Here is a 27,511-nt window from a genome sequence, read left to right as displayed (position 1 = left end):
TTACACGTGGTGCTTCTCTGGCCGCCTGCCCTGTTTCATTCAGAAATTTTTAAAAGACCGAGTTTTCAAGATGTGTGTGGGTTCTGCCTTGTCGGACACCTTTATCCAGGAAAACGGTTTGCCTCAGGGTTCCGTCCTGAGCGTTGTCCTCTTTGCCATCGCCATTAACCCTATAATGGTCTGTCTCCCGCCGGGCATCTCCAGCTCCCTTCTTGTTGACAATTTTGCATCTATTGCAGTTCTCCATGGTCCAGTCTCACTGACTGGCGTCTTCAGCGATGTCTTGATCGTCCTTACTCCTGGAGCATCGACAATGGCTTTCGTTTTTCCACTGACAAAACCATCTGTATGAATTTCTGGCGGCGCAAACGGTTTCTCCCACCATCTTTACATCTTGGGCCTGTTGCCCTTCCGTTCGTTGGAACTACGAAATTCCTGGGGCTCATGCTCGATATAAAAATCTCTTTGTCCCTCCCATGTGTCTTACCTAACAGCCCACTGTACATCGTTCCTCAATGTTCTTAGTGTCCTCAATGGTACTTCCTGGGGTGCGGATCGAATCACTGTCCCTTCATTTGTACTGGCCCCTTGTTCACTCGAAACTCGACTAAGGGTGCATTGGTTGTGTGTCTGCACATCCACCCCTCTTACGCTGTCTCAACACTACCCACCATCATGGTGCCCGTTTGGTCACTGCCACCTTTTACACTAGTCCGGTTGAGAATCTGTATGCTGAAGCTGCTGAACTACCACTGTCCTGCTGCTGTGACTTTCTCCTCAGCAGGTATGCATGCCATTTGCCTGCCATGCGTGGCCACCCATCTTATGCCACCTCCTTCAGTGATTCCTTTGATCACGATTAGGGAGTGCATCCCTCTTGTGTTACCTCCTGGAGTCTCCTTTCGGCACTTGCTACGGCAGCTTAACTTCACAGTACCTGCAAATTTCCCAGTGGGTGTGAACCCTTCACCACCTTGGCTTCATGTAGCAGACCATGTTAACCATGGCCTTCATTCGCTTCCTAAGGACAGTACTCCAGCCTCTCTCTATCGCCTTCAGTTTCATGATCTTCACAGGGAACTTCGTGATAGTACTTTTGTGTACACTGATGGCTGTTGGACTGACCATGGTGTTGGGTGTGCCTTTGTCATTGGTGCTCATGTCTTTCAATATCAGCTTCCGGCACACAGCTCAATATTTACAGCCAAGCTCTTTGCCCTATGTCAGACCACTGAGTACATCCGGTGACACAGACTTCTCAATTGTGTCCTCTGCTCAGACTCACTCAGTGCCCTTCAAAGTCTTATGTGCACTGTACACCTTAGTGCAACGGGTTCAGAAAAATTGTCACTTTCCCACTCTCAGTGGAGCCACTGTGATGTGTATGTGGGTTCCTGGTCATGTCGGTCTGCCAGGAAATGAGGCTGCTGACACTGCTGCCAATGTTACAGTGATTGTACCTTAGCCCGCCGGTACCTACATTCCCTCCAGTTATTTCTGTGTTGCTGTCTGTCATGAGGTGGTGTGCCTTTGACACCGCCAGTGGTCTTCCCTTCACAGGAATAAGCTCCGGCTTATTAGGCCTCTCCCAGCGGCTTGGACGACCACCTCTGGGCCCTCCTGTTGGGAGGAGGTCATTTTAACTAGGCTGCTTATAGTGTACTGCCTTTTAAGCCATAGTCATTTGATAAGTGGCGCTACCCCACCACTTTGTACACATTGTGCCCAAGTTCTGTCCACCACATCCTTACAGGATGCCCATTTTTTTAACCGTTTACATTCCCACTTGGGTTTGCCATCTGAGTTATCAGCTATTTTGGCAAATGACGCATGGGCTGTCGACCATGTTTTAGTTTTTATCCACCAAAGCAATATGGCAAAGGCCATTTAATTTTTAGCTTTGGACTTCCATTTCTGTATGGTCTCTTTTTTAGCCCTTTCTCCACATCCCTGGTTTTAGCTGTCTTCTCTTATGTCAATTGGGACTGACTTATAGTTGTTTTTTAACTCAACTGTCTTCGTGTTCTATAGTTTTGACTCGAGCTCGTATGACCCCAGTTGTTTTTCGTGTCATAAAGCAAAACAAAACCAAAACCATACCTAACTCTTACAATATTATTTTCACATCTATACTGCAAGGCTAATCTCTGACTGTCCAGTACCACTCCCCTGCAAGACCAGTGTTAGAATAGGATTATGGTAACTCCTGCCTGTTGTAATTGGTCATCAGTGTCTCAACTTAGGCAACGTTCAGTGTTGATGACACAACTACAATTTGGAAATTTCTTTTTGGTTTATACTGTGTAATAACTATCAAATTTTCTGGCTTTTTTCAGTCCTCTAATTCTTACAGCTGTATGACTCACCTTGGAAAGGGTTTCTTACATGGTGCTCACATAGTCCACAGTTCATGACAATCTTCTGTATACCGTATTCATCATGACATAATATATGCACCAAAATCCTATGTAGCAATCAGTGTGGCATGAAGGGCTTGTCATATACCCTCTGCCATGGCCTGCTGACAATGCAGGCATCATTCTGTTGATGCCTTCCATAGCATGGAGTAGACGTGCATCTTCCCTGGGGATGTTGTAGCATTGCTGTACATAGGAACATCCTACACTTTTGGAATAAACACAGGTCACTTCTTTCTGGGAACAAGCTTAGGGAGATTAACCCTCTACCTGTGACTTCAGTGACTTACTCATCCCTCACACTGCAAGGAGATAATTTAGACTGCTTACAGGGCACTGTCTTTTCCTTTATTGTCATCTGTTTGATGGTGAACCCACACCACTTTGCTGTCACTTAAATGACTGATGGTGTGTCACTTACCAACACAGTGTCAGTTTTTTTAACTCTTTACACTTCAATGTGTGTTTACCCAAAGTTTTGGCAGATACAGCACAGGCTGTAGTTTGTGTTCTGCTCTTCACTCATTATAGCAACATGGCAAAGGAGATCTAATTTTTGACTTTGGGCACCAATTGTCCTAGGAACCCTCAGTAAATGGCCTCTTAACAAAGAAGAATTAATGTAATGGTTCATTTCACCTTTTCACTGTGTTTCTTTGTAACTAGCATTCCAGGCTCACAGTCTTCATTCATTATAGTTTTACACACCTACTTTGCCATGTTGACTTCTGTGTGTCAACTTAGTTCAAAAACAAAGCAGTGCTTTCATTAGTAAACAGCCCATTTTAAATCATGATTGGACACTTATGGTCTCAGCTGTTTTGCATTGTAAAACCTCAACAAACAACTGACAACATTAATAACCAGGGACCACTCTGCCCCAGGTGACCAGGCTTGTGGCTTCGATGGTGCTTACGATGGGGGGGGGATAGCTTTCAAGCAGAGTGGCATCAGGGCAGGTTTGCAAATCAAACTCATTCAAACAAATGGCTGTACTGACCCAGCCATTTTAGCTGACAAAGGTAGCAGTAAAATCAAGAAATTTATAACACCACACCGTTCCATCCTCTCATCAACTGTGGGATGAGTAACAGCTGTAAAGAAAATGAACTAGATAGTTTACTCAGTATCCAGTATGCTCTAAAACTGATAAATAATCCTTTACAGCAACTAAATTGTTATTCTGTTGTTATTCATTGTGGAACATATTGAGGACAAGTTTGTAAAAGCCACTGTGTTTCAGTGATTAGTATTCTTTCCTCATATACATGCACATTCTGTCAGAATTTTCTTTACTGTATTTAAGCCTCAAGATTCATTTTTATTGATGGCACAAAGCACTTTCTTACCACTTATATGGAGAGCACATGTTAAATATTCTAGCCGGTCAGAATCATTTTCACATTGTCACACAGCAAAAACTAGAGGAATATCCCATCAGTAACTTATTTTCCTAGTACTTTCATCATATATTGCCTTCTGTTCCATATACAAATCATTATTGTTAAATTTCTGTCTTACAAGTGAACATCAGTAATATAGAAGATGGTTTACTATCTCTTTGTACATTATTAGAATTGTACATATTGATTTTTACGTACATTTTTTCATGTAAAATTTCAAATTTTACCATCAAATATTTGCATAAATAGATACTTTACATAGGTGTGATATTACAAACTATCATGTACTCTGTGTTTGACACTATTCTAGCAGCTAACCATTTAACAACAAGCATGCCTTAGGCATGTAAAGTCTGTGTTACATACTGCAATACTTTATACTAACAATGCATTTGACTCCTTTCAGAACTGACTTATAATCCAGACGTTACATATTTTTCTTTTTAAATAGTTTTGTGGATTGATATTTACAAGATGTCAACTACACCATGAAAGTCTACTTATAAAGTTTCCAGAATCAGTATTCAGTAGGAATCTAAGTATGTTCTATAGCCCCTGTGTATCACTTTCATAGGGACCTAAAAGACAAGGTTAGACTAATTGACTGACACACACACACACACACACACACACACACACACACACACACACACACACACACACACCCTGTGTGCATTGAAGCATTCATTCTTCCTGTTTTCCATACACAAACGGAATGTGAAGGGAACCCGATGTGTAGTACAATGGGATGTACCCTCTGCCATAAACTTTACAATGATTTGTGGAATGTGGCTGTAGATGTAGTTGGGGGACTCCTCAAGAATGCATGAATCTCTGCATCATAAATGTGAACTCCTTTGGAAAGTGAATATTGAGAACATCTTCATGGCAAATGACAGAGCCGCTAAGGCGTTACACAGATTAGACATGTCCACACAAACTGTAACATAGTTGTGATGCTCACATAGGATTTTATAAAAAGTTATTTTAAAAGCTGAATCAAGAGCACTCTGCCTCTTAATTGTAACAAATTGAGAAAAGTTCTAGACTTCTTGGTAATCCAGTGGGGGTTTGGCAAAGAACTGCAATGCTGTCCATTACAGATACTACTAAATCTGCTTTCACACAGGCTCATCACAGAAAGGATTTGATTTACTTGCCTTTGTGAGGCAACAATGTATAATCCATTTTATTGTTAACATGTATGGTCATGAGCAGAAGGTAATACTAAATCCAGTTGTTCCAAAAGAAGTAGCTGTTAGAATTCCTTCGTTGGAACAAAAGTGCCAATTGCCCTTATCAGTTATGGTTTTATACTGCAAGTAGGCTGCTTCCTGGGGTGGTATTGAGCTGCTGTCAGCCATGTTTCCTTGGTTGGTCTGTAGACTTCCATTGTATGTTAAATAAGTAACTGAGAACCTCATCCACAAATCCTTCCACACGAATAATGCCATATGCCGATGTGGAATTTTTCCCCTTAATCTTGAAGAATTGCTTTCCAATTACCACAATGTGTTTTTATGCTCTATAATCAGTTATGTCCTTACACATATTATTTTCTTTTATTTTCAAGACTATAATCACTGGTTTACTGGTACAATTAACAATTTTGGCTGTGATCTACAGCCATTCTCAGATTATTATTGTAGCACAAGAAGCCGCCTCATTCCGTCATGGCAATGCATACATCTCTTCTTTCAGGAAATACTAAGTTTATTCAAAAACAAAAGTACAAAATTCCTTACATTAACTTAAATACAGTTCCAAGGACAGTGCACCAAAGACCATCAGTGACCAGCAATTGCAGCACAGTGTGTTGTCCAAAACAGTTTAGACCAAGTAACTTCGATTGGAAGGTGTTTGTGTATTGTGCTGCATAAAATAAACGATATGTGTTGAGATTCTGTGTGTCTGTGTATCACTGAGTCATTCCTTGTCGATGCCACATATGAAACTATGCTCATTAGTGACCTCAACTGTGAAAATGCCACAATTGCAGTGAAAATCCATGTCTACTCCAGTTATATCAGGTATTAGAGATGTTCTGTACCCACAGTACTCTCAACAATAGAGGGTGTGCAGATCAATTCAGGATGCAAGTGCTAACATTGCTGTGCAGATCAAACTGACTGGGACACAACAATAGTTTGATTTAGGTGTGTACACCTTCCATGTCTTCTGTATCTACTGTGTTGCTACACAGACTTTTGAACAGCTGCTCCGTACTCAAAACCATTGTGAAACACAGACACCATGTGCAGCAAAACTACCAATTTAGTGTTTGTGAGGACAAATAACATTCTAACTGTGCATCCTGTACCTACTGCATCTACCGTGCCACAATTACAAGCTTTAGACACAACCATATCACAGCAACAACCCAGGCTAATAGTACGGCCACATTCGGTTAGACAACTACACCATGTCTCCTAACAAATGCTATGATAATGTGTTACTATGCTGCCATCAGAGGGCACACAGTGACTAGTAGCAGTGCAACCTAAAATCCATCTGTTCAGACCAAACCAAGTGACTATATGGTTCACAATGACAGAGTATGTTTTATGATGTCAGGAACTGTGGATCATAACTCCACATTTATCGTGCTAATACGTCATCTCACTGAGCATGCAAAGTTAACCAATAACCTAATACTCAGCCCACCCGCCAATAACAAATACAGCACAGTGAAGGCAGCACCCTGGCAATTCTTTTCTCACTCACCAGAGCAACAGTTGTGGCAAGTGATACATATGGAACATTTATCAGACAGCAAGCCCCCCCTCAACTGAAGAACTGCTATAATCATTAGTGGATACCACCCTGATGCCAGATCCCACCTTCTGGACGCTATGGATTGTGAAGCTCCCTCGGCAACTGCAGCTGACAATGTTCGCCCATGAAAATGATTCATTGGACCGGAAACGGGCCCAGAGCAAGCCCACCTCTCTCTTCCTATCCAACTAGCCAGTGTAGTGAATGAAGCTGACACAGTTAAACAATGAATGAAGCTGATGTCACGACCCTCAGCCCAAACACTGGCAGTTAGACTACACAGGGCATGAGACCACCAACTGATAACACCAGGCCAGCTGATATTACCATGTCACTGCCTCCTCACCGCTGTTACACATGTTTTGGTTGTGATACTGTAATATATCAACATCAGTGATCACCTCTTGTGAGCCGATATAAGCGCACCAGGCAACCCAGCACTGACAAGTCGTCTCTTCTCCACAATGACAATACACACTGGAGGCATTATGTACATGGGATATATTGATTAATACATATTTCCCAATCAACACAGGCTAAGGAGGACATGCACTACCATGACACACTCAAACCATGCTACAAGGCCTCAGGTTTACAACTCAGCAAACAAGACCAACGTCCACATGCAAGGCAAAGCAGAACATACCATACAAATTATGGACAAGTTGTGTTGTCCTTGAATGCTCCATGTGCTAACATGGCAGAGCGGGTCCTGATGGTGGATTTCCTCAAAGTTCCATCTCTCCCTTGATCTTGACTGGATCACACTGTTGTATCACATCACACATACTGCCAGCACAAAATCCAACAACTTTATGCAACTACTGATGAAACGTATCAAGATGTGCCATCTCCACCGTCTAGGCACATCTCTTTGCGTTCTGGAATAGCTCATGTCCCCTGCATTACAACGACGATGATAGATTACACCAGAAAATACACAAGAAGTTGCTCTCCCTTGTGTACATGTGCGAGCAGCTATGACACAACATATGTCACAGCTACTGTGAATGATGCATCCATGTCCCCAAAGGGCAAACATGACCCTCCACTAAAGGCTGAGGTTGCCGTGCAGCCTGACCCTCTCCAGTGCAACAAATACATGCTGCATGCTGCAGCAACAACTCCTGACCTGCTACAGCGACGACAAACACATGCTACAATGGCCACAAACGATGCAGCTGCACCTCCAACAGACATCCACACCCTTTGGCTACACACGGAGGTAGCCATGCCACCTTAATCACTACACAGGCAAATCTCTCTGATCAGTAAAGCATGTCTCATGCCTGTTGTGTCTTCCCAAGACCTTTCTGACCACAGTGATGCACTGTGAGTTCTACTTTATCAGTGGTGGTTAAACGTAATATGATTCACTCCATAAATATGACAACAGATCCCCCTGTTCAGCAAAAAACAAGCCACCTTACCCAGGCTCTCCTGCAAGCAGCTAAGGTGACAGTGAATAACATGTTGCACATGGGCATTGTACAGCCATCAGACAGTGCTTGGGAATCTCCAGTTAAATTAGTCACTAAGACAGTCAGTTCTGTCCAGCAATGTGGAGACTATAGAATAAAACACTTAACTCATGCAAGATTTGTGACGGTTACCCTGTACCAGACATACAGCACTTTACTCATGTGCTCACAGGGGCAAAGGTTTTTCCTGTGATTGATTGTACAAAGGCATACTACCAGATCCTTATGCATCCAGATGATGTTAAAATGGCCATTGTCATGCTATTTGGCTTATTTTAATTTCTGGTAATGCCGTACTGCCTCAAAAATGTGACCTAGGCCTGGCAATGGTTCATGGATGGGTATTGTTTAAACTGAGCTGCTGCTGTGCGTATTTATATGACATTCTGATTTTTTACCACGAGCATCAAAACAAAAAATTTCAATTCAGACACACATTCTCACAGCCCTCTAAGACTCAGGGGTGACCATAAACAAAGACAACTCACAATTATGTCAGTTTTTTCAGATATAAACTCAATGTGGAGGGGATTAAGCCCACATCAGACTGCACTCACTCAGCTCGACAGGTGCTGACACCTCACATGTATCATGACCTTAGAGACTTTAGATGACTCTTGGGAATCCTTAATTTTTATAGATGACACCTTCCACATGCTGCACGGGCTCAACTGCCAATGACAAATGCTTTGTCGGGCCCGCACATGCAAGGTAAATGTAAACTATTATGGTTGTCAGAAATGCAAGCAGATTTTTCCCATGCAAAGGAGTGCCTTTCAGATGCAGTTGCTATTTGACACCTGATACCAGACATACAGCTTACAATTATGACAGACGCAAGCAACACAACTGTAGGTGCTCTCCTTCAGCAGGAATTACCTGTGATCACAACATCTGTGATTTTTCTCCAGAAAACCTACAGCCTCACAGAAAAAAATGGTTGTCTTTTGTCTGCAAACTAATCGCAGTTTGAGGCTGTTTGCTTTTTTGTGAGGATATTGAGGGCTTTCACTTGATTAATAATCTATACATATCGTAAACTTCTAGGGGATGCCATTTGACATCATCATCTACAGTCAACCCAAGTCACTTTTGACACCTTGATCTTTTAGCACAGTGTCTACAGATGTCCACCTCCATGGGGCAGATACTATCATAGATTACTTGTCATGAGTCAGCACCATCTCCCTCACTCTCAACTTCAGCGAAGTTGCAGAACAACAGGAACATAATCAGATGATTGGTAAATTTCTCAATGATGCATCAACTAAACTCAGGGTTGAATGCAGACAGATCCCGGGGATAGATGGAACTGTCCTCTGTGATGTGTCACAACAATGTATTTGGCTTATTATACCTTTGTCAATGTGATGCACGATTTTTGACACACATCAAATCTCAGCCATCCAGGCATGTGGCTGACAACTTGGATGATGCTGAGTGTTTTGTTTGGCCAGATGTTGAGCACAGTTGTCCTGAATTGACAAGGGCATGCGTAGATTGTCAATGCAGGAAAGTGGGCCAGCACTCGCAGACTCACCTCTGCAGGTTCAAAAGTCCACATGGGGGGTTCATACATGTACACCTCACTCTAGTGTAGGCCATACAAACTGGAGCACTGCTTAAGTGCCCTGGTTCCATGCCAAGCGGCACTGGTGCTTTTCCACCCCCTCCCCTCATTCCTACCATGTAGTGGTTGTAACAGCACATGTGTGACACAGCACTCACTCTCACATCGTCTTCAGAGCAGTAAAGTATCCGTTGGGAATCATATCAAATTGGACACTGTTAATCTGCCTTGCGAGTGTTCAGCATGAGCAGAATAGGTTTGGATTTAGGTGTGCCATTTTTAATGCTCTGCAGGAAGGTTTGTATTTGTTTGTGAAGTGTGATGGGAAAGCACTGTGCTTAATATGCCACTCTACCATAGATATCACTATGAAAATAACAATTCCTTAACACACGAGGGGATTGTTGGAACAGATGTAAGTGAACTGATTACTAAATGAAAATCAGAACTCCCACAATCTGGAAAGGTAAACCTTGAAGAAAAATAAAAATATACCTTTGTGTAATTGTACTCATATCTATAGAAACTTCCAGTATTTCAATGTAGATAGTGTTGATAAACTAAATTATGAGACTGTTCTGTTTGGTAAGATTTTAAAGTTAATTATCGCTGTTGTCCCCCAGACATCTGAGATGAATTGCACATTGGAAAGCACAGTTGGAGCAAGCTACAGTGTTGCACTGAAAACTTCAAAAAGTGGAAGACCTTTTACAGATGGACAATTTGTAATAGAGTATTTTGTAGTGTGTTTGGAGGTAATATGCCCATCTGTAGTGGCCAAATTTGAGGCTTTATGCATGTCTGAACATACAATTTCTCGAAAAGAGTGCAAGAAATCCGTTCAGAATTAAAGGAGCAGTTACAGAATAAATTTTGTAACTTTGTAGAGTACTCAATTGCCCTAGATGAGATCACTGACAATCACAGGATAGCTCAACATGTGATTTTTGTAAGGGGTGTCGAAAAAGATTTCACTGTTACCAAGAAACTGTTGGATGTTATTTCTTTGAAAAGTACCACAGTGTGGAAGATATTTTCTTGCCTGTAAAGGTGGTTGTGAACTATATGCATTCGTTACTCGAGCACCTGTAGAGGACTGCAATTGGTGGGGCCCTTGCAATGTTGTCCAGAGGGGGTAGGTTTTATAGGGTCTATGAACAAAGTGTGCGAAAGTGAGCTTCCCCTAATTTTGACAATACACTGCCTTTTATATCATGAACAGCTATATGCAAAAGTTTTCCACAAATTAGGCCCATCATGGATAACTTCACAAAAAATGTGAATTTTTGTAGAAAGCAAGGATGGTATCGTCGAGAATTCAAAGGATTTATGGAGCATCTTGAATCAATCGACAAAGACATTCCTTTTTGTTATGCTGCATGATGGTTCAGTTGCTCAAAAGTACTCTAAATCGTTTTTGATCTGAGACAAGAAATAGCCCTGTGCACTGATGTGTAGTTTTCTCCACAGTCAGACTTGCATGATGAGCAATGTATTGCTGACTTCACTTTCATGAAAGACATCATGGTGTATTTACATGATTTACATATCTCATTGCAAGATAAAAATAAATCAGTTGGTACTATGTGTGACCTTATTGAAAGTTTCAAATTGAGCTTTTGCTTTTTAAAAGTCAGCTTCAAGGAGGAAATTTGGACAGTTTTCCCCTCCCCGAAGTTCTCGAATTTAGGTACTTCTAAACACTTCAGTGAGTTCGCAAAGGCCCTATGGTCATTGCATAAAGAACTTGAAGAAATAAAACCTGCTCTCAAAAGTTTTTATGATGCTTTTTCCGGTGCACCCAGGATTTGCCCCCATCATATCTCTGGCAAGTTTAGCTGATAAAACTACAATGTGACTCAATTTCAACAGACCACTATTACCATCACAGTGGTTTCATTTTCAATAACTTATGTCTTGACCACACTTTTATTTTTCAACAGCTTTACGCATTTCAACTTTCCATCATTTTCAAAGGCTACAAAATAAAACACGAAACTGATATCAGAAGATAAGAAAATATGATGCATTTTGCCATTGATAAGAGACATATTACAATGACTATAACATGACTTTCTAGCTTACCAATATTGTGTCAGTCATACAAAATCATTAGAATTGTTGGATCACGTCAACATGCCTGATCCTGAGACAGGTGCAAACTGCTACCAAAGGAAAATTTTGCAAGCCAAGTGGACTAAACTGCTAGGAGGCAGGGCTGGGTACATGGTACACACTGCAATTTGTTTCTGTTTACAGCTACAATTTTCAGTGTTGCAACGTATACCAAAGGTAGATAAAGAATGTTGTAAATTAGTGCAAAATGAGGAGTGCAATAAAACTATTCTTTCTGTCTATATACAAAATTGGCATTATTATTATTATTATTAATTTCAATACTGGTACTCTAATGCTTTCTTGGATGACAAGAGGCAGTGTGGTGTTGGGATGCAAGACTCGTGCCTCTCTTCCAGTTGACTTACACATTGTGCACATAGCTGGTCCTCTACGCTACGTCGCTCCCTTCATTTAATTCTTCTCTGAAGACTGTATCAGGTTAAGGGGAATATTATTAACCAGCTCTATATTCTTGCAATAAATTATGTACTCATTGGCTTTTGTCAGTTAAACAACAATATATTTTCGACTCTCATCCCAAAGTAATAATTATTATGTACAAACTTCAGCAAGCCAACTGGTTCCAAGATAAATGTTAGAATCTACTACTATTCATTCATACAGTTACATACGTTCTGCCACATGTAGAGCAAAGACATAAAGTAAGAATTTCGATATAACACTCTCTTCATCTGTCTCTTTAATGATCCTCATGACACCACACACCATGGAACTTATCCAGATACTCTTTGACATTTTGACATAACTTATAGGGCGCTGCTTGTAACCACTTGTCAGGGCCGCTCGTCAGACACAGCTCCTGGCTCATCGTGGCAGCTGTCTTCCTGCACACACACACAGACGTGTGGTGCAGTAAAAAGGCTCTCTCTCCCTTGCCATTAAAATATCAGGTATTCGAGATGGTGGAGAGCCAAGTGTTTCTAGAATTTACCCTGAAATTCTCGAGGCACTACAGTATGCCACATGATGCCCACTGATTTGCCCAGCCACATTCACCAAACAACATGACTCTTGCCTCACCAAGCACTGCCACAACACATTCCTGTCCTACCACTGCACAAAAGAGCTGAGTCTGCCTCCCTCACCTTCCCCCACCTCAACAGCACTACAGTGGAGTGCCAGTGCTTTTGCCGATGCCGGTCAGTTCTTGCGAAGCACCTGATTTGGCATGACCTACTCTAGTGAGACACTTACTAGAATCAAAATTATATAAGTGCATACTTTGATGATTGACCATATAACCCACTGATTGGAGGCTGTGCTGCTTTCTGATGTTGCAGTAGGATCTACATTCAGCACTTTCATGATGAACTGGATCACCCAGTTTGGCTGCCCTGACACCATTACGGCATATTAGGGACATTAATTCGATTCTTCTAGTCTTAACACATTACACAACATAAGCAGAATTGCTCACCATCAGTCCACAGCTTATCACCCTCCATCCCCCCCCCCCAACCCAAAGCAATGACCTGTTGGAATGGTGGCATCGAGCAATGGAAACTGAACTCATGTGCCATGGGGGTGAATGGAGGAAGTTTGTCCCGTTGGTGCTCCTTGGAGTCCACTCCGTATACAGTGATGCATCACTAGCAGAGATTCTATATATGGAGACAGTTACGCTGCCAGTGGCATTTGTGCTGCTTACATCCATACCCAGCTCATCAGACTCACCAGATATGGTACAAAGAGCATAATATTAGAGGTGATACTGTAATGACAGCACTGCAGCCACCTTATGATGGACCATTTCAAGTGCTGCAACTGCACAGCCACATGTTTGATATAAACTTAATGAAAAGATGATAACAATGTCTATCAACAGACAAAAGGCCACAAGAACCCTTGACTCCTTGGATGACACAAGTAATCTGCAGCAAGATGTCTCGGGTGACATGCCTGCCACTAGCGCTCTGATGGCACAACCAGGAGATATCACCACAGATGTTAGAGATGTTGCAGTGGCCAACAAGTCAGTGACTCTGGCAGATGAGGAACTGCCATTAGCCCCCCACAACATTGCACTACAGCTGCCCGTTATGCCTTCCACTGCAACGCACTTCCTCTTGCCTTAGCACTGTCTCCAATCAACAATCACCAACAAGATTCATCAGCACACTCTTACCGACACCATCTGCAGCACTCTGGACCATGAATGTGCCAGCCATGGTGAAGCCGGTCATGTGATCTCACACAGCAGCCCATTGAGAAGCAATCTGATCATGTTTCATGATAGTGCCAGTCATGCAAATGTGCACAGGACCTGCAGCTAGAAGTGCCACGCATTGGTTGTCGACAAAGCCTCCTCCCTACTTCAGCATTCTGCAGTCTGGGAGGAAGGCAGGCAGCACCCCAAACATTATCACTGACCATTGATGGCAGTGCAGAATGAAGTGTCTGCACCCAAACTGGATAGTTCAGACAGAGTGACTGTGATTGTAAAATGTTTGTGTATTGTGCTCTGAAGAATAAATGTTACTTGTTGAGATGTGACCAATGATTTGCACTCATATGACTAGTGCCTGATCTAGATACTCCTAACAGAAGAAGCAGTATCCATAAGGAAGCCAACAAAATAAATGCTCAGTAAGACTATCTAGACACACTACAGGCCGCGAGGTTCTCTCCAGCCAGTTAGCATTTGAACCCTCAAAGCCATATGCCTGTTCCTGATTTAAAATTCCACTCCTCACCCCATTGAGGGGGGGGGGGGGAGGTGGTCTTCATAGGTGGAGTGAAGACTTGAGAATGGATGTATCAGTGGATTGTTAGATTGTGTTCATAATTTTAATCCACTCTTCCTGGGAGCTCACTCAATGTTCAGTCAATCAGTGGGCTGTAGAGTGTCCAGATAGTCTTACTGAGTATTTATTTTGTTGGCTCCCTTACAGATGCTGCTGCTTCAGTTAGGTGTATCCAGATCAGGTATCAGTCACCTGACTGCAAATCATTGATCACTTTCTACTGAGCAGTGCTGGTGAGTGCTCAAGTGCCTACTGAGACAATGGTGGCTGAGACTCACCCAATAGCAATGTTGAATGCGCATGCTCTTCCATCTTCTTCAGAAGCTATATTTGTAGTTTTGTATGAAGTTCCCAACTGCTTTGCATAAGGTGCATGTGATAAGAGAGCACCAAGCAAATCCTGTGGATTAAACTTCCCATGAAAGAGTAATGGATGTCCAAACTCTGTGAAGGAGGGTGGGGGCCCCAGGTTTAGAAAACATATAGTCATCATTGATTAATACAACCACACTGATGTCATTTTTGTGGAAGATGTAGCCTCTCTTCACAGGAATTCCTGTGTTGAAAACCCCAATTCTCTCAGATAAAATGTGAACACATTTAGCTCCCACTGGAGTATGGTAGCCATGTAACACAGGAGTTTGATCCAACCTCTTTCTGATTTTACCACACGAGTGAGTTGGCTCTAATATTTTGAGGGATTGTTCCAGTACCTTTCCTTAAGAGTTCTACACCAATTTTATCTGTTAGTGTTCTGTTACTACTCTGACAAGACCAGATAATGAGGGGATAAGGATATCCGAAGGTCATACCAGGCCCATGCCCAGCCTGCGTTGAGGATGGGGAGTTGCACTTACCATCCAGCAGTAATTTATCAAGGTGGATCAGGTTTACAAGATCCTCACTGTTTCAAATTCACCAGCACATCATATTGCTACTAACTTCACTACAGAACAAATTTCCTCAAGAGCAAGAAGGCCATTTGACTTCCAAAACATGAGCTACAGTCACTTGGTATGAAGCAGGGTCAGTCACAACTCCAGGGCTGGAACTGACTGCCATACTACTTATTGAATTTAATAAGCATTTTATGACATTTTAAATGAGCACAACTACTACATAGCTGTATTCACAGATGGATCTAAACAGCAGGATTCCCTTCATTGCTCTGTTATTTCCCCCATGTTCAAAGATCCAGCTACCTAAAGAGTTCATTGTGTTCAGTGCAAAATTATATGCCATCTTGAGTGCATTGGAACAGATTAGATGTGTTGAGACTACACAGAATAGAAGAGGTCCTTCGCATATAATACAGTCTTATGATGAATGGCTTCTTGCTCCAGTGTGTTGCTTGTGGCATACATATCACATTACACCACATTTTGGAGGATTGTTTTATATTCAGACATGAGGGCGCAGCTAATTCATCTGCAGATTTTGCCCTTTCCTTTAGAAGGCAAAGAGTTGAAGATGGAATATATGATTTTGTTACGTAAGTCTTCAAGACTTTAATATTTGCACCAAAGATGAAATTGATTTGCTGTAATAAATGATTTCAAACCTCTTGTGACCAAGGTTGCCATTTTTCTTGATTGCAATATTAATGTTGCTGTTGTCAAACACATTGTTACCAGTGGAATCCAACCTCACGATTTACAATTTAATTTTCTTAGCTAACTCATTTTTTTAATACTCTTAAAACAACTTGACATCTATATATTATTCTCAACAAATATGTTACATTGTGTTTATTTTCAGATACTGAAGAGTGAACAGAAACTCAGAGAGAGTTGCATGATATTAATGGATGGTAACATTCCTCAGGAGACAGTTGATCTAATATTGAAGCTTGCTGAGGACGGTGACATACCAGGTACAGTTTTTTTATTACTTACAAATATTTTATTTGTGCTATAATATATAGAACAAATAACTTGCCACCCTCTTAATGACATAACAGTTTGAATTACAAATTACAGGTTTTTTTCTTAGGAAGTTTTAGTACCATGCAACTAACACATTATACAACAAACAGAGAATAGCGAGAAAAGTCTGAAACTCAAAATTAGAAGGCACTAAGAGTTTCCAACAAATGCATGAATTAGAATCATGTATGTGTTGGCTTGGATTCAAGGCATCAAAAAATAAACCTTATTAGCCTAAACATAATTCGATTACGAAATAGAAACAACACTCCCAACAAAATAAAGGCAGACTTACCAAAAGTGCACAATCAAAATCTACTTGCTGGCATGTTCTTTACAAGGTTGTCTAGACATCGCTGCCAACACCTATCCTGATATTGGATGGTGGTGCTCTTGAGGTCATTCAGTGCATAAGAAGGTTTGTGCAACAACGTACAGCAAGTTTCAACTAATCACAAGCATGTTCAATGGTGTTCATGTCGGGCCATTCCATTCAATTGATTCTTGCCTCCTGGAGGAAGGCATTTATAAGATGGGTTTAGATTAGACATCTGGCCTTATCTCTTTGAAAGATGAACTCTTGGCCAAAATGGTGATGTAGTGCTGGAAATAGGTTGGATGATCTGTCATAGTGCACAGTCCTCAAATTACCCTTAATAACAATGAGGGGCTTTCGACATCCTTACATGACCCTGGCCAAAACCATGACTGACCTGTCTCCCTGCTGAACCCATCGTGCTACATACCTGACACATGGATTAGTAAAGGTCCACCTCCACACTCTTCTACAGCCATCAAACACATCCTAGATTCATCAACGAAGAGAACCTGACACCAGTGATCCATGTCTTCCCTTGCACACTTTCTTAGTAAACCACAGAGTTGAAGGGTTTTTGTTTTATTATAATAAAATCTAGATGCCAAATTGATTGTCTGGGGATTGTTGCATACTGTCTGAGTCAACACAGCAGTCCAAAATGGCAGCATTAAATTCTGTTGCATTCTCCCTGAGGAACTTACAGGGTGACAAGTATATAGGTATACTTTAAAAAAAGGCAAATTAGTTACAAACCATGGCATGCACTCACTTTATTCAACTATTCCACTATAGATATTTGGATTTAGATTATGACATGTTTGATATACCTGCCATCATTGGCGATAATGTGGTGCAGATGAGCTGGGCTGGGTTGTTTGGGGGAAGGAGACCAGACAGCGAGGTCATCAGTCTCATCGGATTAGAGAAGGATGGGGAAGGAAGTCGGCCATGCCCTTTCAAAGGAACCATACCGGCATTTGCCTGGAGCGATTTAGGGACATCACGGAAAACCTAAATCAGGATGGCCAGATGCGGGATTGAACCATCGTCCTCCCGAATGAGAGTCCAGTGTCTAACCACTGCGCCACCTCAGTGCATATGAATAGCGAAATTCTGCATGACCCGCTGAAGTGGTGGAACATTGATCCTGTCGATAACCTCCTGAATGGCTGTTTTCAGCTCAGCAATGATTTTTGGGTTATCACTGTACACCTTGTCTTTGTACAGCCCCACAAAAAGGAGTTGCATGTGTTCAGATCTGGAGAATATGGGGGCCAATTGAGGCCATGCCGGTGGCCTCTGAGTGCCCCAGACCTAGGATACAGTCCCAAAAGTGTTCCTCCAGGACATCAAAAACTCTCATGTTTGGGGTCAAGCTCTATCTTGCATGAAACATGTCTTGTCAAAAAAAGGGTCACTTCGGATGACGGGGATGAAATCATTTTCCAAAACCTTCACATACTGCTCAGTAGTCACCATGCCGTCAAGGAATAACGCACTGATTACTCCGTGACTGGACATTGCACACCACATAGTCACCCACCGAGAATGAAGAGATCACAAAATGCACCAATTTTGCTTATTGACAAACCCACCCAAATGAAAGTGGGGTTCGTCGCTAAACCAAATAACAATGTACATATTGATTCCCATTGTGCCCCATGACCACCTGTGCAGTTTGAACATCTTAATGCAGACCAGACAGAAGTTAAAACGATTTTATTTCAAATAGTTCAATATTGTCACCCTGTATGAGGTACTTGTCATCAGTTGGTGTTAATGCACATACATGGCCACTGTGAGGAAGATGTTCTCTGTTTTCTCTCTCATGATAATGGCTGAATGTTCAAATGGCATTACTGTGGTGTGCACCAATTCAGCACGCCACTTCTGGCAACACTTGTTGTTCTAAAATGGAAACGTCCACAAGCTTGAAATAACTTCTAAGGTATGTTAACGGACTGCCAGTGTACACAAGCTGCATTGTCCATTTCTCGGTTGAACACATGGCATGTTCTATTGAACTGCACAGAGAATGCAGGTTTACTTTAGTTTATTTGCATGTTCTATTCTCAACAGTTCACCACAATGTGGAATATGTTAGTAGATTCGCAGATTAACACATGTTCCTCTGAGGAAACATGGCTGCTTGACTTTCATTTACATAACTAGACTGTTTGTTTAAGCTTAATCTATAACTAAATTTTATAAATGCAACCCAACCACATACATACCATCAGTTCAGAAATTCATGTATGGAGCAGGAGTAGTTTTAAAGCATAAAAATTTTAAATTTCTCTGTAAAATCTTCATTATCTGCCAGCATTTTTAAATCATATTGAAGGTGGTCAAATACTCCAAATGGCTCTGAGCACTATGGGACTTAACTTCTGAGGTCATCAGTCCCCTAGAACTTAGAACTACTTAAACCTAACTAACCTAAGGACATCACACACATCCATGCCCGACGTAGGATTCGAACCTGCGACCGTAGCAGTCCCGCGGTTCCGGACTGAAGCGCCTAGAACCTCACGGCCACCGCGGTCGGTCTCGAATACTCTTACGGTTACATACTTCATTGTTTCTGTGCAAAAGTAAGCTTAAATGGTTAATAGTGGATGGTATTTTTGTTCCTGTTATTGCTAGTGTGCTGCTATTGCTTTTCAAGTAGTGCCCGACTGTTCACACCAAACTTAATATGAGAGTAAATGTATTGTGAGGCTGTTGTTAGCATGCTAAATTTTTAAAAATTTGCCTACACGGAGTTAAAGGCTGGACACCAGATATTGTCATTACAGCATGTTACAGTGTAATTCTTTATCTTGGTATATAGAATTTCCCCTATATTTATTTTCTACATGCTGTAAAAGAATGGAAGTATTCAAAGTAAGCTAATTTTCTAAGGATTTCATTGCCATTCAGCAATTACACATAAAGTAAATGCTGCTGAACTCAAGTGTTTGAGGACATCCATAAAATGTGATTTCCAGTTTGTTTTGATAGCAAAGATCAGAGTGCTCCATCTTGCTGGAAAATTATCCATGGTTGATATTGTTCTAACTTTGGGGCTATGAACTGTTGCAATACGTTTAAGTAAGTGTTAGTGGTAATGGATTTTTCATGAAGAAAAATGGTGAAAAAAGCTTGTTATGCAGGAGGCTGCACCAAAAATTTACTTTTTCGCTGTCTTGCTGTAAATGTACAGTAGCATGTGGACACTCTGAACCCCATTTACAGACATTATGCCTATTTACCATTCCACTGACATGAAAGGTGAATTCATCGGTAAAGCATATGCAATTTAAATGATCGTTACACCATCAATCCTGTTGACAATCTCAGTTGCAAATTCAGCACGTGTTAGCAAATCGTTTGGTTGAAAGGCCTACACAACTTTCGCTTTGTAAGCATGCAACCTAAGCCTTTCATGATGAATCTTCACCACACTTGCTTGGGGTATTTGAAGTTCACGTGATGCTTGACAAGTTGATTTAGACGGACCCCGTTGAAATGATTGCTGAACATGATCAACAGTTGCATCACTCACACGAGGCATGCCACTTCGAGGACAATCTTCAACGCTGCCTATTTCGTTAAACTTTGCATACCAGCGCTTTATTGATTTAACGTCAGGAGGGCTGCACCCATAAGAAGCCCAAAATTCACACTGAACACTGATGGGTGATTTTGTCTCGTGAAACCAAAGCACACATTGTGCTTTCTCCTGCTTTGATTCCATTTTGCCAGCAACTAACGTGACCTAACAGACCACGTTGGTGTTATGGAGCACTAGCACCATCTATTGGTCACAACAACTAGCAATACTAACCTGTGTAATGACACCAAATATAGCTTATTATGTCAAACGGCTATTCTGTTATACATTTCTATAATCTGGGAAAGACTTCGTGCTCATTCTGTATATGGTTGAATGCAAGAGCGGCATTAAAACATGCTTTTAATATTTTGATTGAAATTAGAATTTATGCTTTTAAGAAAGTTAATTACTTTCTGATTTCACTTAAGTTGGAGTGAGCTCAAAATGACTAAATGCTTTTGGTGCTGACTGTTGCATAAACAGAAGTGCTTTTTCTTTTGAACTGACTGCACTAAGTTTATCAGTTACTTTCAGAAAGTGGTTGTTAAACAGATGGATTGTATATTTGATGCCATGAGCCATTTGGTCATATCTTTAATTGTTAGATTATTCTGTTCCCTGGTGAAATTTCTCAGTTCCCTCTAATCAGTCCATAACATTTTTTGAACAGTTTGTTATAATTGTGGTATAACTGATTTAAAGGCCTACTTTCAGGCTTTGCTCTGTCACATTATTTCACTTGTAGTTGACTGTATGTTCACTGGAGACTAGCAGTACAGTGTCATTTGCAAGCCAAAAGTTTATCAGATGTTCCATTGAACAGTGTTACTTCTTTGTTTTCCCAGTTTAAGGAGCAGAAACCTTTGTAGAACTGCTGGAGATGTGGTATATCCTTGCCTGACTTCTTTTCTAAATTCTTTATTTCTCCCTGTCTTCATGATGTTTGATGCAAGCTGCAGCATTTAAATACTCTGACGTGCCACAGAAACTGGTAGGCATGCATATTCAAATACAAAGATGTAAACAGGCAGAATATGGCACTGAGTCGGCAACACCTATATAACAGAACAGTGTCTAGTGCAGTTGTCAGATTGGTTATTGCTGCTACAATAGCAGGTTATCAAGATTTAAATGAGTCTGAACGTGGTGCTATAGTTGGTGCACGAGCGATGGGACACAGTATCTCCGAGGTAGTGATGAAGTGGGGATTTTCCAGTATGACCATTCCAGGAGTATACTGTGAATATCAGGAATTCAGTAAAACATCAAATCTCTGATTTCCCTGCAGCCGGAAAAAGACCCTGCAAGAACAGGACCAATGACAACTGAAGAGAATGTTCAATATGACTGAAGTGCAACCCTTCCACAAATTGCTGCAGATTTCAATGCTGGGCCATCAAAAAGTACTAGTGTGCAAATCATTCAATGAAACATAATCAATATGGGCTTTTGGAGCCAAAGGCCCACTAGTGTACCCTTGATGACTGCACGACACAAAGCTTTATGCCTTGTCTGGACCCATCAACACTGACATTGGACTGTTGATTGACTGGAACATGCTGCCCATTCAGGCGGGTCTCATTTCAGATTGTATCAAGCAGATGGACGTGTACAGCTATGGAGACAACCTCATGAATCCATTGACCCTGCATGTCAGCAGGGGACTGTTATAAGCTGGTGGAGGCTATGGAATGGTGTGGGGTGTGTTCAGTTGGAGTGATATGGGATTCCTGATACATCTAGATACGACTTTGACAGGTGACATGTACATGAGCATCCTGTCTGATCACCTACATCCATTCATGTCCATTGTGCATTCTGATGGACGTGGAAAATTCCAGGAGAACAATGCGACACCCCATATGTCCAGAATTGCTACAGAGTGGCTCCAGGAACACCCTTGTGAATTTAAACACTTCTGCTGGTCACCAAACTCCCCAGACATGAACATTATTGAGCATATCTGGGATGCCTTGCAACATGCTGTTCAGAAGAAACCTCCACCCCCTCGTACTCTTATAGATTTACGGACAGCCCTGCAGGATTAATGGTGTCAGTTCTCTCCAGAATTACTTCAGACATTAGTCAAGTCCATGCTTGCGGCACTTCTGTATGTTCCTGGGGGTCCTACATGATATTAGGCAGATATAGCAGTTTCTTTGGCTCTTCAATGTATGTTTCCTTCAGTATAAATAACATACTGATTTTTTGCCTTATTTCCCAGGGGGTTTTGGTAAAGATATTGTCAGAATTGATTGAAAAAATTTCCCTAAATCTAAGAAACTTGGTCCACATTATACCACCTGATAGCTGCTGTTATAATCTGTAATTTCATTTGTTAATCACAAGTAGTGAGTTACATTTATTTGCCTGTTCAAAATGTATTTTTTAAGCAGTTGTCGATTAAATTTGTGGACAACTTCCGAACTGTGGAGTGGAGAGTGATGGACTTCTTTTTGTCTTGTATGTCTCTCTTCTTGTGAAGAATAATTATAATTTTATATAACATGCTTCTTGGACGTAGGGATGACACTGTAGTGTATACAAAAGTGTCATCGTGTGGATGTAGGGGCATGCAGGATGATTTGGACAGAATTTCTATTTTCTGTGATGAATGGCAGCTTGCTCTAAATGTGGAAAAATGTACGTTAATGCAGCTGAGCAGGAAAAGCAGTCCAGTAATGTTCAAATATATTATCGGTGTGCTTCTTGACACAGTTAAGTTGATAATAAAGCAATGGTTTAAAGATGACGACGATATTGACAAACACAGATGAGCTTTATGTGGCACCTGGAAGAGCAAGGCATCCTATCCTGGGGGAAGTTAATAAAGAGGTTCCATTGCTCATGTAGTGTCACAAGAATTGTCCATCCCATAATCAACAGTATGGCAAGTTCTGCAGTCTGTATTACACTGGTACCTGTGCAGCATCCACATGGAGCAGCAACTGAAACCTCATGACCTGCGGCAATGTTCTGAATTCTCTCTTCAGATCTGACAGAGATCGAAGTTGATGGCAAGTGGCTGGGCAGTATTCTGTAGAGTGATGAGGCATATTTTACACAAAAGAGTGCAGTGAGTACACAGAACTGCTGAATTTGGGGTACTGTTAAACTTTCTGTTGTGCACAAGTGCCACTGCACTCATCATGTGTGACTGTGCACTGTGGATTCACAACAACCTTTATTCTCAGTCCATTCTTCATTGGAGAGAAGACACCTAGAGAGCTTGTCAGGTGTACCGCAATGTCTGCACGCTGTCAAAGCCTCCTTCTATATCATTTGATTCATGCTTCTGAAGAGTTCAACTGTGTGGAAACCACTGTTTTTGTGCAAGATGAGGCAACACCTCATGTCACTCACAGATCTGCTTAACACCACCTCCCATGAATGTGTTGTCTCCAGAGGTTTGCCAGATGCAAGGCCTGCAGAATTAGCTGATCTGAATCCTTGTGGCTTTTGACTCTGTGAATATCTAAAAAGAACATTTACCAGGGACACACTCGGTCGCTACCTGGCCTGAAGACCAGTACAGGAACAGGTTGGTCAGATGCTGCTGGAACTGCTTCAAGAAACTGTTGATCATGCCATTTTACAGATGCAGCATCTTGTCCATGTTCCAGTGTTCATATTGAACAAATTGTGGAAGTGACAGTTAATAATAAAATCAATATCATGCCTTTCCCACTTGTTTGATCTTTTCTGCCCACATCCCAAATCCAATGCAACTCAACGTATAGCATGTTACATCAGACAAAATGGCAGAAAGAATAAAAACTAGTGCAAATAACATAACAAAATAGAAATGAAAAACATATCTGAGAAATTTACTTATGCATATCATCCAATCAAAGAAAGATCCAGTGGCTCAACGATAAGTAACAGTCTTACCATTTTTTACTATTTGGAGTGAGTCACCCTTAAACATAGACAAAAAATATAAATGCATAATGTGTTCTACTTTCATATCCGCGTTACTTTTTTAAAAAAATGTTTCTATGTATATCGCAGTATCACCATTTGGTTTTAAAACATAGTTGTTGGGGTTTTATTTCTGCTCGTCTGTCATTTAGTCCAACTTCCCCAACCTCTAATGGAATCAACCACCTGACTGACCACCTGAAATCATAGTATTAATCCATCACACAGATACAAGCTAAGAAATAACTTCTGTTCCACCAGTGTGTCCTGGTCACTCTGGGTCCTAACATGATTCCTGGTGTGCAGGTTTTATATATTTCTGTGGATATACATTTCAATTACGACAAGTTACGCAACATTTCTCAAAATAGTAATATTTTAGGGAAAATTTGCAGTGAGTGTGTAAATTCCTAGGTATATGCATAGATAGCAAACCACTATGGACACAACAAATTGACAATGTATGTGCAAGGCTAGCATCTAGCCTATATGTTATAAGAAAAATAGCTCCATATGTCAATACCCAAACAATGAGGATGATGTATTTTGGTTTAATACATCCATTTATAGCATATGGTCTTTCATTGTGGGGTGGGGCTTCCACAACTCATGTAGACCAAGTATTTAAACTACAGAAAAGAGCCTTGAGAATATTAGGTAAAAAAGATGCTAGCACATCTTGTAAGGGATTGTTTATAGAATTTAAAATTCTGACCATCTATTCTATGTATATGTTTGAAGCAATAGTATTAACTGTAGAAGATAAGAAATATACATGTTGTAATGTAGAAATTCGTGATCACAATGCTAGACAAGTACAAAATTACCATATGATACACAGAAAACTGAAAAAAACTGCAAAGAGTCCATATATTAATGGAGCAAAATACTTCAATGCACTGCCAAATGAACTGAAGGTAATAACTGGAGAGACATTCAGAAAACATCTAAAATCGTGGCTCATTGAGCAGTGCTTCTATAGCCTACTGTAGAAACTAAAATCTAAAGTATTATTATGTCAAATAATTTGGACTACATTTACTGTTATAAAGTAAAATTAGATTGTAGACTATTGTATTGTACTACCAATTGCTATGCATGTAATTACATGTTTCATGCAAATAAATTACAAACATTATTCATAATTATACTACGTGAACTTAATGCATTTTTTAAGATGCTACTTTGTTTTTAAAGCACAAGTTTAAGGATTGTGTAAGCTACCTGCTTTGTGGGTAGTCTACAGTTTCTAAGGATTATTCCAGTGAATCTGTCGGTATTTTGTGGACTTGACTGTGTCCAGTGATTGTTTGGCAATTGTGTATTCAATAATACCCATTTATGTGCACTATGTTATACAGGATGAGTCAGGAGGAAAGGTACATGCTTTGAGGGGTGATAGTATTAGTGATTCTCAACAAAAACTTCATATGGACATATACCCTATTCCGAATGGTTTCTGAGATAGATCACATTTAATATCAGTTTTGTACGTTTTTCTTGAATAACTCGAAAACTGCACCCTTCAACAAAAATGTGTTGCAGTGCAAAATTAAACTATATTAAATTTCCTACAATAAAGGTCCTGTTCATTTTTTTCTCTAGAAGTAATGGTTTGTGTGAAGAGAGTGCGAGAATGTTGGAAAAACTTGCTCGACGTGCATGTGCTGTAGCTTACAAAGTTTTTGTAGGCCAATTTGAGGTAGTTTCCCAGCTTGATAGACCATAAGTGTCCCATATCAAATTGTCCTCTCAATTTTCTACCTCAAACTGGCATATGAAAACTACATAAGCTACAGTGCATGTGCATTGAGCAAGTTTTTCAACATTCTCGTGCTCTCTTCACACACACACACACACACACACACACACACACACACACACACACACACACACACACACACACACCATTAGTTCTAGAGAAAAAAATTAATAGGCCCTTTTTGTAGGAAATTTAATATAGCTTAATTTTGTACTGTGACACATTTCTGCTGGAGGATGCAGATTTCGAGTTATTCAAGAAAAATGTACAAAAGTGATATTAAATGTGTTCTATCTCAGAAGCCATTCGGAATAGGGCATACATCCATACGATGTTTTTTGTTCAGAGTCACTAATACCATCATCCCTCAAAGCATGTACCTCTCCTCCTGACTCACCCTGTATATTAGGGTGATTCGGCTAAGATGCTCACCTCCAATATTTCCAGGACTGCTTTTCCATGTGTGCTAATTCTGCTTTCACCCAGGTAAAGTGTGGGGAAGTCCTCACTAAATGGTATATAGTCTATTTTCGTAGTTATATAATTATAAAGATATTACTGTGAACTTCATTTTATCAAATGGAACTGTAATAAGTTCTGCTGTGAGGACCATTGTTCTAAAAGAAACTAATTCAACAGGTTCCATTCTTCAAAATCCAATTAGGAGTTTCAGAGAAATTACAATATTTAGAACTTTTACCTATTATGAACATGAAACTGATTGCTTTGTTACATGGAAGTTGGATTTCACAACCAATAAAGAAATATGTAATGTCAGATGAGGAGGAACAGTATTGTACCCTTGGCAATATCAGTACAGAAGGGGCACAGAGAAAATGAAGATTTCTTTCTGTCTGTACCATTCATGACTGTTGAGTCCTGGAAAAAATAAATGTCTTGCGCGAACCAAGAGAAACTAGAACTTCTACTTCCTGTGAAGACAGCAAAAGAAACATGAAGAGAACTGCTAATATGCATGCACAGTGATATTGCCAGAGATGGTGTTAAACAGCAATTACAACTCAGCAACTGAGCAAAAAAAAAAAAAAAAATTGCTACTGGAAGGACACTACAATGCTAAGTAGAGAGGACGAGTGAGTCTGCCACTCAGTCCTGATGCGACATCAGGATGATAGACACTTTCTTCAAAGAATTATCTACCCTCATGGAACTACCTTTCCAAATCGTGGGAATGCTGAATGTAAGGAATATGAGTTATTGGGTCACCTTCTTGGGTGTACCAGCTCTCGTACAGGAAGTTCTACTTGAAATACATAGATCTATGTGGTACCAGCATGATGGGTGCCTGGCTCATTACTCTTTGTCAACTATTTCCTGGTCACTGTACAGCAAACTCAGCACATTATCAGATGGTCTGCATGTTCACATGGTTTGATGGACTTTCTTCACTGTGATAAACTCAAAGATGAAGTCAATTCACAATTTCAGACCACTCA

General features: G+C 40.7%; 1 protein-coding gene across 1 annotated transcript in view; it reads left to right on the top strand.

Moving 5' to 3' along the window:
- Positions 1-27,511, top strand: part of LOC126235311 (uncharacterized) — a 306,085-nt gene that overhangs the window by 62,564 nt on the left and 216,010 nt on the right. Inside the window, exon 4 of the mRNA XM_049944033.1 lies at positions 16,288-16,402. Coding sequence (XP_049799990.1) covers positions 16,288-16,402 — 115 coding nt within the window. The remainder of the gene's footprint in view (positions 1-16,287; positions 16,403-27,511) is intronic.

Source organism: Schistocerca nitens, chromosome 2, assembly GCF_023898315.1.
Source record: "Schistocerca nitens isolate TAMUIC-IGC-003100 chromosome 2, iqSchNite1.1, whole genome shotgun sequence".
Classification (NCBI taxonomy): domain Eukaryota; kingdom Metazoa; phylum Arthropoda; class Insecta; order Orthoptera; family Acrididae; genus Schistocerca; species Schistocerca nitens.
Note: the sequence above shows the minus strand (reverse complement) of the source record. Positions and strands in the feature narration are given on the sequence as shown.